General features: G+C 33.0%; 3 protein-coding genes across 5 annotated transcripts in view; 1 reads left to right on the forward strand and 2 right to left on the reverse strand.

Annotated features, from left to right (window-relative positions):
• Positions 1-270: 270 nt before the first annotated feature.
• On the reverse strand, positions 271-1,783 carry LOC105213840 (translation initiation factor eIF-2B subunit beta). Its single transcript, XM_011186931.3, has 6 exons — positions 1,619-1,783; positions 1,469-1,555; positions 1,278-1,410; positions 901-1,218; positions 460-848; positions 271-391 (listed from the first exon to the last, which is right to left on the reverse strand). The coding sequence occupies exons 1-6, from the start codon at positions 1,672-1,674 to the stop codon at positions 319-321; spliced, it is 1,056 nt and encodes a 351-aa protein (XP_011185233.1). The 5' UTR covers positions 1,675-1,783; the 3' UTR covers positions 271-318.
• A 244-nt stretch (positions 1,784-2,027) lies between these two features.
• The window catches only part of Adar_1 (double-stranded RNA-specific editase Adar), a 138,012-nt gene continuing 120,794 nt past the window's right edge, over positions 2,028-19,245 (forward strand). Inside the window, exons 1-2 of one of the 3 annotated variants that reach the window (XM_011186935.3) lie at positions 2,029-2,554; positions 3,673-4,117. In XM_011186935.3, the coding sequence (XP_011185237.1) occupies positions 4,085-4,117 (33 nt within the window). In that variant the 5' untranslated portion in view covers positions 2,029-2,554; positions 3,673-4,084. Of the gene's footprint in view, positions 2,555-3,672; positions 4,118-19,245 lie in introns of all 3 variants that reach the window. The other 2 variants (XM_054232235.1, XM_054232236.1) reach the window with 2 other exon arrangements.
• LOC105213841 (serine protease persephone-like) lies at positions 5,956-12,371 on the reverse strand. Its single transcript, XM_029041366.2, has 6 exons — positions 12,253-12,371; positions 11,156-11,196; positions 10,849-11,096; positions 10,596-10,779; positions 9,299-9,514; positions 5,956-5,981 (listed from the first exon to the last, which is right to left on the reverse strand). The coding sequence occupies exons 3-6, from the start codon at positions 11,029-11,031 to the stop codon at positions 5,956-5,958; spliced, it is 609 nt and encodes a 202-aa protein (XP_028897199.2). The 5' UTR covers positions 11,032-11,096; positions 11,156-11,196; positions 12,253-12,371.

Below are 19,245 nucleotides of genomic sequence, written 5' to 3' on the forward strand. Positions count from 1 at the left end.
ATCGGAGGGTAGACGAGCACAGTTCGAAGACTATAATCTTGCGGTTTGCTCAAAGTAATTGGATTAGATGTTCGACGGTACAAATAAATAACGACAAACGCGGTGTAATGAGGTATTTAAAAGTGCTAAGTATAGCACGCTACATTTTCAAAGCAACAGCGTCAGTACAAAGGCACACTTTCACAATACACAATCAGCTTTCTTCTTTTCTTTATTCCAGTTGTTTACTTGTTTGTGCTTTTGTTTAGCGAAAGCTTGAAATGCTAAAGCTAGGGATTTCCAGTGGTTAATTTATAAAAATAGCGCTATTTTTTTCGTTTACATCTCATAATCCTCAGGATTGTATAATTCAGTCAGTAGTCGATAGACATATGAGGGTGCATGACCGCCACTGTAAACATACAGAAATTGAATTGCATTATTTCTCACTATTGAAATGTTGAAAACAACAGTACTTACATATTTGAAATAAACAATGTCACTAGCTCTGGTGGTACGTAGTCAAATATAGGGCTATAAACTTTAGCAGAATGCGACGCCAGGGAATCATATTCGATAACATCTTCCGCACAGCCTACCAAATTGAAAGCGTCCTGCTCGTATGAACACAAGTGTACCGGTGATAATTTGTACATGGGTGAGAGCACTATAACAGGCACTGAGTAATGTTTTGCTGCCAAGGCGACCGTGTAGGAACCACAAGCGGCACGCAGACCACCATTCGCGAGCACACTGTGTGTACCAATTATGACTTTGTTGACGCGTGACATCATTGCGAATATGGCGGAATCGGGTATGACTATTATTTCGACATTTCCAGTTGCCAAGCTTGCTGCCAGGTTGTGACCCTGAAATTAGTTTTATGAAATAAAGTTATCTTTTCTTTTATCATTTACTCACTCTGCAATCGGGCGCACATTCCGCTATAATAATGGTTAAAAATTGGCGCTTCTTAACAGCACGTTTTAAAAAGTTTTCCACACTACGCGAGTGCCCCAGTGTCAGTATAACCTCAGACGAGTGTATGTGCTCTTCAGCTTGTGCGCAAATATTTTCCGAACTTGTCTCCAATTCAGTTTCCATTTCCTGTAAATGATCCATGAGTGCTTCACGCAGTCCATTTTGTGGTTCAGTGTAATCGACGCTAACATCATTACTCGTTTGCGTAACAAGTTTGTGTAAGGACATTGAGGCTTGATCATCCGTGAATTGATGCACCTAAAAATTGTGAGATTGTGCTGACACGCTTAAATGCATAAATGAATTACGTGACCAACCTGTGCTTTAAGTAAATCAAACTCTTCACGTATCAATTTAAGTATGCGGCGTGCAATGTTGGCAGTTACAGTCTCTTGTGGAATCGCAGATTGTAGTATGTGTCCTTGATTGCGCACTACATTCATGAGTTCGCTATAAAGCAAAATAATATTGTAATTAGGGTGTACGTGGTTTGAATGTCTGAACTTACTCTGCATGTGCCCATCTTTGTCCATTTATGATTTTCTTAAATACTTGTAGCGTCTTTGCTGTTATGTTGTAAGAACCTTCCACATTGCTGCAATATACATATAACAAACAAAAATTACCCTGTTTCACCGAATATTAAAGCAGTGCATACCCGATTTTGATTTCGTGAATCAATTGAGTCACTTCTTTTGTTGGTTGGCCTTTCATTTTAAAATCTTTTTTTGAATAATAAAAAATTGTAATTTCCAAATTGCAATTCCTTCGTTGAAACTGCAGATGTCGATTTGTTGTTTGCGCGTGTCAAATAAACAGCTGTTTGCCAAGTCAGTTATGCGCACAGGGTGAACCATGTTACTAAATATATAATTTTTTTTCCAATTTTATAATAATAATTTTTATATATTTTCTAATATAAAATACATAAGTTGGAAAATACCAAAAAAATTATATTTTTACTTATTTAATAAATCGAAAGATTATAAAAAATCTGACAGTTTTCCATTTAAGCAATTGCGACTCTGTGGTGAATGTGTACAAAAGGAAATTGAGGAAAACAACTAATTGGAATTTGCACAGTTGTGGATTGCATTCGGCGGCAAGAAGCATTTGGCAGCGAATTGTATCTTTCAGATGACAATTCGATATGAAAGTTGGATAAATAAAGAAGTGTGCACGGATCGCGAATCGTCATATCTTCAATAATTAAGACAAAAGAATACTTTATAAGCAAAAAAGGGTTTTTTAAGAAAATTCTTCTAATATCCGCTTAACACAGACGCGGCGGTATAAACATTGTACCGAAAACAAAAAAATATTTAAGTGAAATGTATGGTGAAAATTGCTAATCAGAAAAAGAAAAAAAATATACCGGGGCTATTTTACGCTGCAGCGGCGTAGCACCCCTATAGTATTGTAGTTGTTTTGTGTGTACGAACTTGGTGGCGTTGGGCAAAGAACAAAAGTTCTAAATAATGGTGAATCTGTAAACAAAAAAGTTTCGTTGCATTACTGACTTAAAAACGAGTGAAATCAATAAATGTAAATTAAAATAGGCAAACATATAGACAACTACAACAAAGTTAATAAGGTAGGAAATTACCAAGAATAACCAGCGAATGCATATTTAACAAAGTATTAACGTATAAGCGTTTTTGCAAAACGTTACATATACATATTTACGAAAAACTTATCAAATACTCGGGTGAGCGCATAAAGTTTGTGAGCAACCACTGTGAAACATGCAATTGTTTATAATTTTGCAATTACGATTTGCGTTTTATTGAAAAGCTTTTTTGTTTAGTTATAGTGTAGCAAATCGGAACGAACATTTATGAATGTCGTTCGTACCGTTTTTGCTCCGGTGGTGCTCCAGGGTTGCGCATGGAAGTGTGCGAATGCCTTAGCAAGGCAGTCATTATCGATTTTTTGTTTTCCTACCATGCTGGATGTAACTGCTGTGCGCTTCAGCTGTCGCCTAGTCGGTGGTTGGTTGATAGGTCGGAAAAATTCCGTCTAGCTCATGTGCGAGGGCGGCCAGTTATTACATGCAGAATCTTCGTCTAGCTGCATTCGCGTTGTTACGTCAATAATGACACTAATTTGAAACAACAACAACAAAATTAATGTAAATATTCAGTGTTGTGTGAAATTCTAATTGGAATTTTTTTAACTATTAAATGTTGATGAAAAATGTGTAAATTGTGTTAATTTACAAAACAATAAAGTATGCTGTGCAATGTTTACATGCATTAAAAGTACTGGTGTACAAGAAAAATGCCGATAAATAGCAACAATGTAGTTTTGCAAATTACATACATTTCTCGCATACCTACAAAGCGTGCCAGCCATGTGGTGCAAGAAATGCTTAATAAGTAAATGAGTCAATTTCAAAATTCTCACTTTTTAGTAAATAAACTAAAAACAAACGCTTCGTTTGCTAATTGTCTTACAATTGCCTGCCTCCAACCACCGCCGGTTTTGTTTACTATTGTCTACATATAATTCTATATTAGTTTTAGTTGTTAAGCAATACTATATAAATACTTATAATAACAATTGAAATCAATATTTACAACCCTATTTGCTATTTTGTAGTTTTATATGTATTATAAATATTTAAGCTTAAGTGCATAATAATACATATTTTGAAGTTACTTAATTTAATTTGTTTCATCTATTTCTTTTTGTAAATATTTATCATTTTAGGCGCGCTAAACTACTATTCGAGCAAAACCAACCAAGGCAACAATTTTTTTGTTCACATTTCCCCAACAATGAAAATACCTAGCAAAATTTGAAAAAAAAACCTCAAAAAAAGTTAAAAGTTAATCACGTTTACACACAATATTGAAAGTAAGATATTGTACGTAACTACAAAATATATATACAACATATATTCTTAAATATATCAACCTACACAATTGTATAAAGTGACAAACCAAAAAAGAAAAAAATCAACTAATCAAAGTAATCTGAAGTTAAGCCGAAAGTTCTCATCCTCCCAGTAAACATACTATATATACCACCAATTAATCCTCACAACCACCACCACTACTCCACCACTATTCAACTTCAATTCGTCTAAATTCAAAGATAGAATTTGCATAAAACTCAAGTCATGCTAAACAACGCTACAAATTGTTCGCCGCATGTAAGTAGTTCAGCAATGATTTATCATTGTTCACATTCAATTTGTTTTTATGTTTGTCTATATTTGGTGTGCGTAAATTTGTGCATATTTGTTGTTTGATATTTAGTGTTAATTATTTATTTATTAGTTGGTAAAATAATTATATTTTATGTGTATTGTATGTGTTGTAACTAAAACATGTTTATTTTTTAGAAGCTTGTTTTGCATTAACTACTTAATATCAACGAAAGTCACTAAAAAGTGTTGCAAAGCCATTTAGTTGCTGTAGTGAGCTTACATTACACCAGCAAACAACCACACAGGCACACCACAAATGTGCTGCCAGCATAATAATTATTATTTTTGTTATAAAAATTGCCAAAACACAAACAAATATGTGCGTGTGTAAACAAACACTGTGCGGCTTCTTATCAAGGTGTTCTTTATCGCGCCTTTTTGCTTGCGGCTTAAGTGTCTGCGCGTATGTTTGCTATTGTAGCACCACAAACATCATTTTTTGTTATTATTGTTGTTATTATTATTAATGATTTGTTTACCTCACGATCACTTCGGCGCACATTGTGTTTAGTTGTTAATAGTATAACGGAAATGTTTACTGGATCTAATACACTTGCTGTGTTGCCATGTACATACATACATCGGCTATTTGATGATTTATATATACTTTATTTTGTTTACATTAACACGGTCTTCCCACAAGCGGTTTTTAGGTTAGAATAAGAGAAAAACGCTTAAAAGTTTTATGTGTGGCAGAGAGTGTGTGCAATAAAATAAGTGATTTTCGTACTTAAAACGGTGTTAAACGGCTAGTAGTCAAAATCTTAATTGATTGTTTGGGGGTTTTGAAGAGAAATTTTGAAACAGTGAGGTTAATTTGAATTTTTATTTCACTAATATTTGATTTTGAGGTTAGATTTGCGGCTGAAATTAGATCCCGCTGTTTGGAAATGTATAAAAAAGTGTGAAATAATATTGTATTAAATATTAATTGAATGAAATGAAATCTCAATGAAATTTAGTTATTTCTCTTAATTTCTATGCTTTCTATTAGAGTCTTAAATTGCTGCTGTGATTTCGTTTTTGAAAATTTAGTTCTTTTATGTACATACATACATATATGTATGGCTGCATGTGATTATGTTCACAGATGTATTGCTTAATTAAGCTTGTATACTTTTTATTGAGCTACTGAAAGCTTTATTATTATTTGGGTATTTTATAAGAGAATAAACAAATCGTTTCGGATAGTTTTTATGTGTATAAAAATCCAATAGGAATTTGATTCATAACGTGGTGAGAAAGCCACTTAGTAACTGTGCCATGTGGTAACTTGGAAAAAAATATTTTTAGTCATATAATTTTGACAAAATAACCAAAAATTTGTTTCTGTTGCAAAAGAAAATCACTTTGAACATAGTTAGAAAATGAGTATACACTTCATAAAAATTGCAGCATTCTGGCATCTCATTTCTTCTGTAAACTATAACTTACATTCACATTGGTATGTCTGTAAATAGTACAACTGTCCATGATCAAATGAAATACATTTTCTTTCATCTACAAATATTTACATATACATATACGCATTTGCATTTGCACAAGACGTTGCGTAACACATTCGTAAAATTGCAAAGGGAATTGCAAAATTTCACTCTAATGTAAATTGAGTTATCAATTATATTCACCGACATGTGCCAATTCCCATACACACGTCCAGTAGGAACAACAAATAATAAACAAATGTAACACAGCAGCCCACAAAAGTTACAGTAAACTACAGGGGTGTTGAGATGTTTGCAAATGTTCGAGTGCAAAATATTCGCAACACAAATAATTTTTCACAGCGTAGTGGTAAACAATAAAACTGTAAATATAAACAAAATGCAAAAGTGCGAAAAATTTCAATGCTAAATAAAACATAAATAATGCAGTAAATTGAAAACTAATTTCAGGTAAATAAATTAGAAATGTAATTATAATTAATGATTTACAATTAAATGAATAAGTAAAATTGAAATTCAATTAAAATAAAAAAATATGAAAAAAATATTATTAAATACATAGTTAATTAAAATTATAATAAAAAAAATTATAATTGATAAAGATTACGATTGTTAAAAATAAAGAATTAAGTTCATAAATTAATAAAAAAAAATTAAATTAAAAATTAAGAATAAAAACTTTTTTAATTAGAAATATCACCAGGGCTTGAACTTATACAAATTACAATTAAAACAAGTAAGGAAAGGCTATGTTCGAGTGCAACCGAACATTTTATACTCTCGCAATTTATTGCTGTATTTTTATTAAGATAACACACAATTTGACGCATATATTCTGCATAAAGTCCAATAGAGTAACGAAAATCATCATATATAGTCTATGAGCGCTGAGGTAATTCCTGAAGCGATTTCACTAATTTTCCCCACCAAGCTACACTATATCCAAGACTATATGCTCATTTAATTTTGCCAAGATATCTCACCTATTAACCGATATATGCGGAATAAAGCCCGCACATAATTATGTATATGGGAGCTAGGGGAAGTTTTGATCCGATTTTAATAATTTTTGGAACAGCGACACAATTAGGAGAAAAAAATTTCCTCTGACTTAAATTAAAATATCTGAAAGATTTCCAGATGTTTCTTCCTCGGTTCTTTATGTATATGTATATTATAAAGTGAACGAATCAGATGGAATTCAAAATTGAGTTATAGTCGTGGTTGTGAACCGATTTTCCACACGTGTCAAGAAAATACTATACACCGAATTTCATTGAAATCTGTTGAGTAGTTCCTGAGATAAGTGGGCGATGCCACGCCACGCCCATTTTTCATTTTGTAAAAAAATCTGAGTGCAGCTTCCTTCTGTCGGTTTGCGATTTATATTAAATAACATAGTTGGGGCAGGAGCCACGCCCACTTCCCCAAAAAAAATTACGTGCAAGTATGCCCATTTCTAGTGCGATTCTTTGTACCAAATTATAATTTTATAACTTTATTAATGACTTAATTATGATACTTTATATGTTTTCGGTTATTGCCATTTTGTGGGCGTGGCAGTGGTCCGATTACGCCCATCATCGAACTTAACCTTCAACATTTGAAAACATGGAAATTACAAATAATACAAAATTTTAAGTTGAAAGCAAAAATATAAAAATATTTTCAATTCAAAATATCACCACTGAACTTTTGTCAAACCGCCCCTCGACTACAAATTATTCCGAACACATTTAGTTCATGAAAAAAAATCTCAAACACAAACGAATTACACGCATAAAACATGAAAATTACACCGCTAAATACAAAAGACGAAGGAGCCGAATTCAATTGAACCTAAAAACCCAAAAAAAGAACCAACCAAACGCTTGTAACGAAAATGAATCAAAAAGAACAAGTAAGGAAGGGCTAAGTTCGGGTGTAACCGAACATTTTATACTCTCGCAATTTATTTATTTAACTTGATTAATATTATATAATACACAATTTGACCCACATATTCGTTATATAAATTGTATAAAGTCCAATGAAAGTTGGAAACCCTTATATTAGGTTAGAAGCACCGAGGTCCTAATTTTCGATATATGGGGCCTTGACAACCTATGTTCCGATTTCGGTGATTTATAGAATTCGGCTGCCACACTATAAACGTAGTATTTGTGCAAAGTTCTGCATCGATATCTTCACTAGTGTTTACTTTATATATTGTCCTCTCGTCTTCATATTTCTGGTATATAAGAGGAGGCGTGGTTGTGAAGCGATTTGGCCTGTTTTCACAACATATCATTGGGATGTAAGGAAATTATTACAAACCAAGTTTCATTGAAATCGGTCGAGTAGTTCCTGAGGTATGGTTTTTGACTCATAAGTGGGCGACGCCACGCCCATTTTCCATTTTGTAAAAAAATCTGAGTGTAGCTTCCATCTGCCATTTCTTATATGAAATTTAGTGTTTATGGCGTTTGTCGTTAGTGAGTTAACTCACTTTTAGTAGTTTTCAACATAACCTTTGTATGGGAGGTGGGCGAGGTTACAATCCGATTTCCTCCATTTTTGGACTATATAAGGTAGTACCTAAAATAAACGACTCTAGAAAGTTTCCTTGATATAGCTTTAGTAGTTGGCTAGATATGTACAAAAAACTTAGTAGGGGGCGGGGCCACGCCCACTTCCCCAAAAAAAGTACATCAACATATGCCCCTTCATAGTATGATCCTTCATACCAAAGCTTTATTTATAGCTAAGTTATGGCACTTGAAGTGTTTTCGGTTTTCGCCATTTTGTGGGCGTGGCAGTGGTCCGATTTCGAACAACTTCGAAAGCAATCATCTCACGGTCTCAAAGAATACGTATTCCAAGTTTCGTTTCTCTCAGTTCTATTTTTACTCAAATTATCCGTTGCACGGACAGACGGACGGACGGACGGACAGACAGACATCCGAATTTCAACACGTCTCATCATCCTGATATTTTTGATATTTACATATTACCCTATATCTAACTCGTTTAGTTTTATAACTTACAAACAACCGTTATGTGAACAAAACTATAATACTCTCTTAGCAACTTTTATTACGAGAGTATAAAACTAGTCCACCGTTTCCATCATTGACAGCCTTCTTCAGTTCATCATACGTACTCTTTTGCTGTTCATTCAATAAGAGAATATTTCTTTGTACTTGTTGTTCCAAAGTTATTCGGTCGTATGCACGATTCCGTACATCTCTGATTTGACGATTTTTGATCCACATCCCATTGTCACACCAGAATTAGTCATGGTTTTTTTTCAGAAATATCGACAGATTTTGTTTTACAAGGATATTTGTGAAAAGAAAATTTAATTTTGGAGTCATTTATAAATATGTCTGTTTTTGAGTATATTAATAATTTATTTATAATGGCAAAATAAGAATACATTTTATTTTATTCAGTATAAGTATTAGACGATTTAATTAATTAACGGGCCATTGCTCGATTAAAGCGCTGGTTTACATCGATTTACCATACAAAATAAAAATCTCATTTTTCTACATTATTTTTTTTTATCCTAACCTGTTTAAATAGGCTTTCGACGCGTTTGGCCATACAATGCCTTCGATAAAATCTAAATATTTTGAAACTCTCGTATACACATCCGGTAGCTGGAAACCACAGTTAGGACCGAATGATACAATACCTGCCAATCTATAATTATAAGTGCTTTTATCTTGAACAATATGTAACGGACCGCCAGAGTTCGCTGCACAAGCATTGCTACCCGGTGAATACGCACATAGCTGTGTATCAACGATGCCACGATTTAGACGATTATCATTAAGGTTAGCGTAAGTGTTATTACATGATTGAAAAGGTGTGTAGTGCAAATTAGCCGCTAACAAACGTTCGGATTGTGCTAAAAGTACAAAGGTAAAGAGGAATAAATAAAATAAGTAAGGAAGTGCTAAGTTCGGGTCACCGAACATTTAATACTCTCGCAATTAATTAATTTAATTTTATTATTAATATAACAAACAATGTGACCCACATATTCGTCATATGTATGGCATAAAGTCCATTGCAAGTTGTAAACCCTAATATTACGGGTGCATTTTATTAGAAGGAAAATATTCCCTCCGAATTTCTTCAAAATATCTGTGAGACTTAGTTATATTTTCGGTAAAAAATTTATTAGAAGCTCTGAGGTCCTCATGTTCGATATATGGGGTCCTAAAAAGTTTAGTGCTTACTTAATTTATTGTAAAGTAACTGATTCAGATTAATCTCTCAGTTCTGGTATATGGGAAGTAGGCGTGGTTGTGAACCGATTTGGCCAATTTTTATAACAAATCATTAGAATGCCAGGAAAATATTACGAATCGAATTTCATTGAAAAATGGTCGAATAGTTTCGGAGATATGGTTTTTGACCCATAAGTGGACGGAGCCAAGTCCATTTCAAATTTTATATACCAATTTGAGTGCAGCCCTTCTGTATCATCTTTTTATATAGCTTTAGTAGTTTAGGAGATATATGTACAAAAAACTTAGTAGAGGGCGTGACCACTCCCACTTAACCAAAAAAATTACAACCACATATGCCCCTTCATAGTGCGATCCTTTGTACCAAAATCTACTTTATAGCTTTATTTGTGGCTCAGTTATGGCACTTTACGTGTTTTCGGTTTTCGCCATTTTGTGGGCTCGGCGGTGCGCCGATTTCTCCCATCTTCGAAAGCAACCTTAATACGTGTACCAAGTTTCATCAAGATATCTAGCACAGACGGACGGACGGACGGACGGACAGACATGCAGATTTGAACTCCACTCGTCACCCTGATCACTTTGGTATATATAACTCTATATCTAACTCGTTTAGTTTTGGGTGTTACATACAACCGATAATTGAACAAAAATATCATACTCTCGTAGCAACTTTGTTGCGACAGTATAAAATGATAATTCCTGAAAGTAGAAAATGGTATTTAGTCGCCTTACTTTTAAATTCAGTTAACCCCCAACCAATTTCAACTAGATCAGCACCATTACGCAATTCAGTTTGATCCGTGTGTAGACAAGTCGGGTACACGTTTTGATTAAATACGGCATCTCCGTCCAGTTCAATTACAGCAATATCATTGTATATACGAGAAACATCATAGTTTGGATGTAAATGGATTTTCTAATAAATGAAACAACTATATTAATGCCGACCCGGAACGTACATATATAGACAATGGCATATACTCACTTTGATATTAATATCCTGTCGAGTTCTCTGTGTTGGATCATTAAAGTCTGTTACGCCCAAAACAACTTTTATTGCCTTTGCCATGTTGCCGTCTACGCAACGCGCAGAAGTGAGCACAAAACGCTTATCTATTAAGCTGCCACTACATCTCGATTCAGGATTATCGTACATAATTCTAGCCATATGGGGGTACTCTGCATAACTGTTTGGTCTTCCTCCAAATAATCCTTGTTCGATTACTTTACAGACTGAAATATTTTTCAAATTATCAATACTCAATTTATTGTGCATTTTATATTATACCCACCTTGATCAGCTGGACGTTCCAAAGAATTTAATAAATTGTTGCTAAAATAAAATGATATAATTGATTAATGAAAACCAAAATCCATAACATTTACACTGCGCGTCATCAGGATAGCCAAGACACCACCCCCCCCACCCCCAAACATGCTTGGTTGATACCAAATATTTTCACAACCACAAGCACCAAATTTGTTGGGGTACTTAATTGAATAGTTTTCTTCAAATTGTTGTAAAATTTGGGAATAAGAATTATATTATCTGTAGAGGAAAAATTCAAAATCGAAACTGTTCATAAATATGTACATTTTTGCAATAAAATTGCAGAAACTGTGGGAAGGTATCGAAAAATAATTTTCAATTTTCTTTGAAATAAAGAAACTTATGAAAAGAGCTTCAAATATCGCAATCATCGTTGATTTACGGAAGCAGGCGGATCTTGATGACGCAATTTTCGTTTGTAAATTTTTGTACTTTTTTAAAGTATGTTAGAAAAGTTAAAATAATTTTGTAGCTCTAACCTAAACACTATGGAAAATATTTGGTATCAACCAAGCATGTTTGGGGTGCTATTCTGATGACGCGCAGTGTATATAAACCTAGATCATAATGCTTAATGCTATCGTATAGCCTGTTGGGAGCTGTGTCCACATAGTTAAAGCGTGCGTTATGTTCAACTCAGTCAGTCAGTCAGTCAGTCGGTCTCATGCATAATTAGTTTAATTCCAAATAAAATGAAATATATGCAAATGTTCGCTTATCCATGGAATATCTAATATTGTGATTTTTGTCTTTTCGATTGAGTTTACATCATAGGCATATGTTATAGCCTGTCTGTCTCACCGTCCGTGCCTCCGTTCACAGAGTCTGAAATCTGAGTTTCATTTGCTTATCTCGCATTCTATAGTATATTTACCTCACCTGCTATAGTCATTCTCTCTTGATAATTAATCATATAAGAGTAGTATGAAAATTGGTAAACTCGGATAATTAATACAAATGTTTTTTTTTTTTTTAACAACGAAAAATATCAGAAGCCCTATATTTTAAGAACTATAAAAACTTCATTGGTTATTACGAGTATACATGTGATATACTTACGGACAGCAAATAAAGGTTTCAAAATTCCTGAAATCACAAATCGTCAAACCTCCTTTAAACTTTATTCGACAGTTTTGAATACTGGCGCATACTGCTTTATCGTTCGAACATAGGTTATTTCCTAAAAAACAAAGAGTGAAATGATGGTTTTAATTAAAAATACAGGCCAGTTGGAATAAAAGCAATGTGAAGTGTATAGTGATTGAGCTACGATGAACAATATTACAATATGAAAATTATTAAAATGTTTGTTACGTACAAAAAAATCAAAGATCTCAAACTAAGCTAAAATACTAGCTATAACTATATAAGATACCTCAATAATGACAATATTTGCACATTCGAACAAATCATTAATGTCACCAAAATTTATATTTTTAGAATTAATTTTTTTTAGAAGAAACCTCTCTAGTTATAATAATCTAGTTAATCACATACTGACATACATACCAAAGTTCCAAGCCAAAGTTCCAAGACACCAAGTGTCAAACAAAATAATTAACAAAATTAAAAAGCGATTGGGAGCGGTTGCTGCCATTTTTGTAATAGTTCTAGGAATATTTGTACTCGGAAATTAAATTGTCTGTAATGAAAAAAGTAATTATTTTTAATTTTAACAAGTAATTTAGAAAATATGTACAATTTTATACAAATTATCACAAAAATTCGTAAATAATAAAAATATTAAAATAACAATTTAGTTATTAATCAATTCCAATCACTTCAACCACAGTATTCCAGTATTGAAATTAGATGTAATTAAAACATTTCAAATACAAATTTATATGAATATTAAGAAGAAACTTTTGTTATCTCAAAGATTTGAAAAACTTCGTGACATTTTAGTTTAACAATAACAATTCTTTGTATTCAAAATATATACACAAACACATTCATAATTAATTAAAAATCATAATTCTTGGAATTTCATTAAATCTTATCGAACGCACAATGATTTCAGTTGGTTTATTAATGCATGTCGATTATGCTAAGAACGTCTTAGAACCGCGTATTAATTAAACACAATTTTTACTATATTTTATACACATTCAACACCTCTTTACCACTGGAACAATAAACAATTTGAGCAGTGAAATTGATTTGAATACTAAAACGTATGACTTTCGAACACTCAATAAATGTTGTCACAAACTCTTCCAAAACTTAACTGGAATGAGAAGCTTGGCTTAAGCAGCGACTATATATAGTAATTCAGGTGCCTGCGCTTCTTTGGTTTATCAGTGTATTATTTAGAATTAGAATGTTGTCATTGGCCGAATAATTTATTTTATATTTTATAGCTAAATTCCAAGAAAAGCTATTTGCTATCAGCTAGCATAATGCGCTAAGAAGATTTGTTAAACATCGTTTTGTGAAAGACTATAAAAACAAGTAAAGAAAGTTTAAGTTCAAATATTATATTATCGCAATTTGCAAAATTCAAAGGCGGGTCAACATTTTCAGATGTTAAGAAAACGTTATATAAACAAGTAAGGAAGGGCTAAGTTCGGGTGTCACCGAACGTTTAATATTCTCGCAATTTATTTAATTTTTTTATTAAAATAACAAACAATTCGACTCACATATTCGGCATATATGTATATGGTATAAAGTCCATTGAAAGTTTGAAAACCCTAATATTAGGTATATGGGAGCTATATGAAGTTATGATCCGATTTCACTCATTTTTGGCACGGAGACATATAGTAGAAACATATTTCCTCCGAATTTCTTCAACTTATCTCAGAGACTTACCTATATTTTCGGTAAAAAATTTGTTAGCAGCACTGAGGTTCTCATATTTGCTATATAGGGTCTTGAACACTTAATGACCGATTTCGAGGATTTTTAGAAGGGCGATGCCACTCTTTAAATGCAGTATTTTTGCAAAGTTCTGTTCCGATATCTTCACTAGTGCTTACTTTATATATTGTAAAGTAAACAGTTCAGATCGACTTCAAAGTTCTGGTATATGGGAATAGGCGTGGTTATGAACCGATTTGGACTATTTTCACAATATATCATTGGGAAGCTAGGATGATATTATGAACCGAATTTCACTGAAATTGGTCGAGTAGTTTCGTAGATATGGGCCATAAGTGGGCAGAACCACGCCCATTTAAAATTTTCATACTGAATTAAAGCATTTTTATTAGTTTTCAACATAACCTTTGTATGGGTGGGCGTGGTTATAATCCGATTTCCTCCATTTTTGGACTGTAGTACCTAAAAGAAACGACTTAAGAAAGTTTCTTTGATATAGCTTTAGTAGCTTGCGAGATATGTACAAAAAACTAAGTAGGGGAGGGGCCACGCCCACTTCCCCAAAAAATTACATCCTCATATGCCCCTTTATAGTGGGATCCTTCATACCAAATTTTTTCTTTATTTATTTTCAGTTATTGCCATTTTGTGGGCGTGGCAGTACCTATATACTCTCTTAGCAACATTTGTTGCGAGAGTATAAAAATATTCATAATAAAAACATGAAAATTACAAATAATATAATAACTTAAAATTTAGTTGAAAGCAAAAATATAAAAATTTTTTCAATTAAAAATATCACCACCGAACTTTTGTCAAACCCCCCTCGAATGCAATTATTATTTAGAACACATTTAGTTCATGAAAACAAATCTTGAAAAAGAAAATCTTAACCACAAACGAATTAAACACATAAAACACGAAAATTATACCGCTAAATGCAGCAGAATTCAATTGAACCTAAAACCCCAAAAAGAACGACCAAAAAGTTTGTAAGAAAAATTAAGCAAACAGCAAAATGTGCCGCACACAGAAAAATCAGCAATCAGCAGCAGCCAAATAGTAATTTTACCAATATAATTAAACACAATTTGTAATTGAAGAGAAACAGCAGCCGTCTAAGTCAACGCCACCGCCGCCTCCACCAACACCGCTGTGGCTGCCACTGCCAACTGCCGCGGGCGCCGCTGCAGGAGCAGTAAATGTCCGAGCAACAATTAAACGGCAATCACCATCATCAACACATGATTAAAGACAAACAAAGCGAGACCATGTGTAACGGGGAGCGGTGGGGTGTTGCGCGTGCTTCCCGAAACCGTCGGGGAGGGCACCGAATGCATTTCAATTGCTTGTTGTTGTGTGCCACGAATTCAAAGCAAATTATTTGCAGATTGTCGTTGCTATCGAGAAACAGAAATAACCATTACAACAACAACAACAGCAACAATGAAAAAGAGGAAACGAAAAAATACAATTAATCTAATTTTAACATCAAACACACGCACGCGAAACAACAATAAATATGTGCATAAATGCATTTAGAGTAGATTATCGCGCTGCACAGTGGGTGCTATCTGGTCAAGGTGCTTGAAATTCAATTTTTTTAATATTACACAAAATTAATATTTATTCATATGAAATTGTTTTTTGGCCAACGGAGCTTCTTGGCAAGAAAAAAAAACATAAGTTTTTGCTTAATATATAGCGAATTTCCGCATTTATTTATCCTTTGAAGAGATTTCATGTCAAAGAATGGATGTAGAACCTACTTCTGAAAGTCTTTATAAATATGTATAAACGAAATTATAACTGCTTAAATGATACTTTCAGATCAACAAAAATTATTTTTCTTCAATAGACTAACTCAGAAAACCTCATGAAAACCTTTTTAGTTGGTATTTTAAAGTTTTCATGGGATTTAAGGCTTTTTTTCGTCAACATTTATGAGTCATGCGTTAATTTCAATGCGTGTCAAATAAAATTGACAAAAACTCAAAAACAAATACCAGATTTCGGTCATTAAAAGCTTTAAGCATTTCGAGTTTCGAGGGAAGTAAGTAGTCAGCGGTCAAAAAATTTTCCACAGTTTGTTTTAGCAAATAAATCCCGTTTTTTGGCTATAAGTTGACAGGTGACAGTTGACAGCAGCACGGTTGCATTTAGTGTCAACCAGACAGAACTTATTGAACTACAATTGTAGTGTAGTTAACTGTTGTAGCTGTTAATCGGAGAAAATTACTAAAAAAAAATAGTATCTTATAAGTAAAATATACGATCCCAAAAATTGGAAATTGGCTCTTCTTCGTCCAAACCCAGGGATATTTTAGTGAAATCGTTTTCAAAGTAAAACAAGAAGAAAACGTTAACTTCGGCTGAAGCGAAGCTAATATACCCTTCACAGGTGCATTTCTTTTAGTAACTATGTGTTTAAGCAAATTTAAAGACGTAAGAAAAAGTAAGTAAAACAAAGAAAACATTTTACTAATTCTTTTTTGCCGGGTTGTTTGCTAGAAACATTAAGGTTATATAGTTTCTGAACAATTTCTTCGGAGATTATATTATTACCTTAAGCAGTAATCCATGTCAAATTTCGTGAAGATATCACGTCAAATGCGAAAATTTTCCATACAAGCCATTTTTTACAATTTTTTCGGATATTAAATTATTTCTATGAACAATAACTCACACCAAATTTCGTGAAGATATGTAGTAAAATGCGGAAGTTTTCCATACAAGCCCTTGATTCCGATCGTTCAGTTTGTATGGCAGCTATATGATATAGTGGTCCGATATCGGCAGTTCCGACAAATAAGCAGCTTCTTGAAGAGAAAATAACATCTGTGAAATTTCAAAACGATATCTTAAAAGTTGAAGGACTAGTTCGTATATATACAGACAGACAGACAAACAGACGGACATGGCTAAATCGACTAAGTTCAACATACTGATCATTTATATATATAATTTATAGGGCCTCCGACGCTTCCTTCTGGGTGTTACAAACATCGTGACAAACTTAATATACCCTGTCTGTTCAGGGTATAAAAAATCTAGGTTCTTAATATTCTTGAACAGCTTGGCGTTGAAATTTTTTTCATATTATAAAACCAGATGGCAACCTCGTAAGCTCATATTCAATTATAAAAGCTTCTTAAATATTATTAATAATATGGCAACTCCATAAACAAGTGGTTTCCTTCCTTAGATCTTTATCAATCTGTTATTTTTACACATACACATTTATAAATTTATTTCTTAATTTAGTTGTGACGAAAATTTCATAAGAGTGGCAACCTGGCTGAAATTTTATTTAATTTTTATTTTTTTATTTATATTTTTTTTTTAAATAATACTTATGTAGACACCACATTTTGAAAATTTTTAATTTTGGGTTTTGAATAGATTTTCAAAAAAAAAATTATTCAGTGTCAGGTGGCAACCACCAAATTTTTTTTGGAATAATGTGTGTGTGTATATATACTTTCTTTACATGTCTATATTGCAGTATTCAAGAAATAACATTTGAAAACTTACTAATTATTAACATGTGGCAACACTCTTTTTTTTATTTTTTTTAATCCTTTTATGATAAAATTAAATACATAAATATTTGTTGCAGATTCAAAGAAATTTCATTTCATTTCTAACATTTACTTGTCAATTGTTGTTATTTGCTTTTTACAATATATTTTAATATTCGATTTATTTGCTGAGTGCAAATTTTCCGCACATTACATTTCAAGGCATTTCTGTGCATTCAGCAATATCTCTAATTCCTCTTCTTCTTCTGCTGCAGTTGCTTATACATACATTCAATTCCAGCTCCTTTTTTATACTTAAATGCTTATTACAGCTATTTACAAATACAACGAAGTATTGCGAAGCATTCAATTCAAGCTATTCACCGAATCCAATGCATTTCTTATGTGCAACTTGCAATATAAAATTGCCATGTCCTAGATACAATATATTCAAACGAATGCAACAAAACGCACAACAAAAGCGGCATTGTTCAATATTTGTTGTTGCAATTGTTGTTGTTGTTGCTATTGCTGCCAGTGCGCTGTCAATAGCATATGACCTATTGAATTCCATACAAATTGTTAGTATTTCGAAGAATGTGGTGTGTTCAAAAAATAACGGGAATTTTCGTTTTTTTTTTAAGTATATTGACTTTTAACAAACGAAAATCGCCAAGCTCATAAAAAGAGTTCTAATCTTCACGTCTAAATTTTGAGAATTGTTGTCTCTAAACCCTTGAAATTTTAATTTTTGAAATTCCCGTTATTTTTTGAACACACCTCTTAGATATACATACATATACTCATATCATACCTGTTTTGTTGTCCACTTGGGGATATGTTTGATACCTAGCCTGGTATTTGCACTGTGTAATATGGCTATAATAACTCATGTAGGCGTAGAGCAGAGAAGCCGGGTAGGTCACTTCATGCAATTCAATTTAATTTTCTAATAATGTAATTTGTAGCGCTGTGTGTGTGTGTGTAGAAATTTAATTTTGTCATGTTTGCAATAAATTCACACTTCAAACACACACACATACACAGATTAATATTATTTCAGTTTTATGCTTTTGCAATCGCAAAATTCGCCGCAAATTTGCAGAGTTCGGCGCTGCCAAGGAATATGCTCAACTATAAATACATGAATTTATGCCTATGCACCAATGGTTGTAATAACTGTATTTTTTATTAGAAAATTTTTTATTCTTTTTTTTTGTATTGTCGACTTTCTGCTTCATTCCCGTTGTGCTCACCTTGTTAGACATTATTGGCTGCTGTAGACTCGTTAAATTGACACGAGGGGGACAGGTGCACGTATGTTGCACATTGCAAAAGCCTGTCGTGTTGGCACAACCAATTAGATAAAATGGCCAAAAAGCCCAAGCACATACGTACATACGTATGTACAAATCTATATACAGTTGTGTGAGTAATGGACCTTGTGTAGCTATCCTCCTTTCTCCTTTCTCCTCTCTCGCTATCTTTCTCTTTTACTGATTTGTGCTGTTTGTGGTGGCATCAAGTTGTTGTATGCCTTTTTCTGGTATTTGCTGCATTACAAACTTGATAGCACTAATTTTTGATGCAGTACACTGTTGAAGAAAAATCAACGTTCAACGAATGAACAAGTATTCTAAACTCAGATCCTTGGCTTATAGATATGAATTAAGTTTAAAGGTGCCGAGTCCATATAGCTTTTGGGAAT

Source organism: Zeugodacus cucurbitae, chromosome 5 (genome assembly GCF_028554725.1).
Source record: "Zeugodacus cucurbitae isolate PBARC_wt_2022May chromosome 5, idZeuCucr1.2, whole genome shotgun sequence".
NCBI classification, from domain to species: Eukaryota; Metazoa; Arthropoda; class Insecta; order Diptera; family Tephritidae; genus Zeugodacus; species Zeugodacus cucurbitae.

Coding starts and splice junctions, on each gene's coding strand:
- LOC105213841 (XM_029041366.2), bottom strand. CDS start 11,031: ATGGCTAGAATTATGTACGATAATCCTGAATCGAGATGTAGTGGCAGC. Junction 9,515..10,595: donor GGGGTTAACTGAATTTAAAA/GTAAGGCGACTA, acceptor TTGTACTTTTAG/CACAATCCGAACGTTTGTTA. Junction 5,982..9,298: donor TTATAATTATAGATTGGCAG/GTATTGTATCAT, acceptor TTATATTTACAG/TTTTATTGTTTACCACTACG.
- LOC105213840 (XM_011186931.3), bottom strand. CDS start 1,674: ATGAAAGGCCAACCAACAAAAGAAGTGACTCAATTGATTCACGAAATC. Junction 849..900: donor AATGTGCGCCCGATTGCAGA/GTGAGTAAATGA, acceptor AACTAATTTCAG/GGTCACAACCTGGCAGCAAG. Junction 392..459: donor ACATTGTTTATTTCAAATAT/GTAAGTACTGTT, acceptor GTATGTTTACAG/TGGCGGTCATGCACCCTCAT.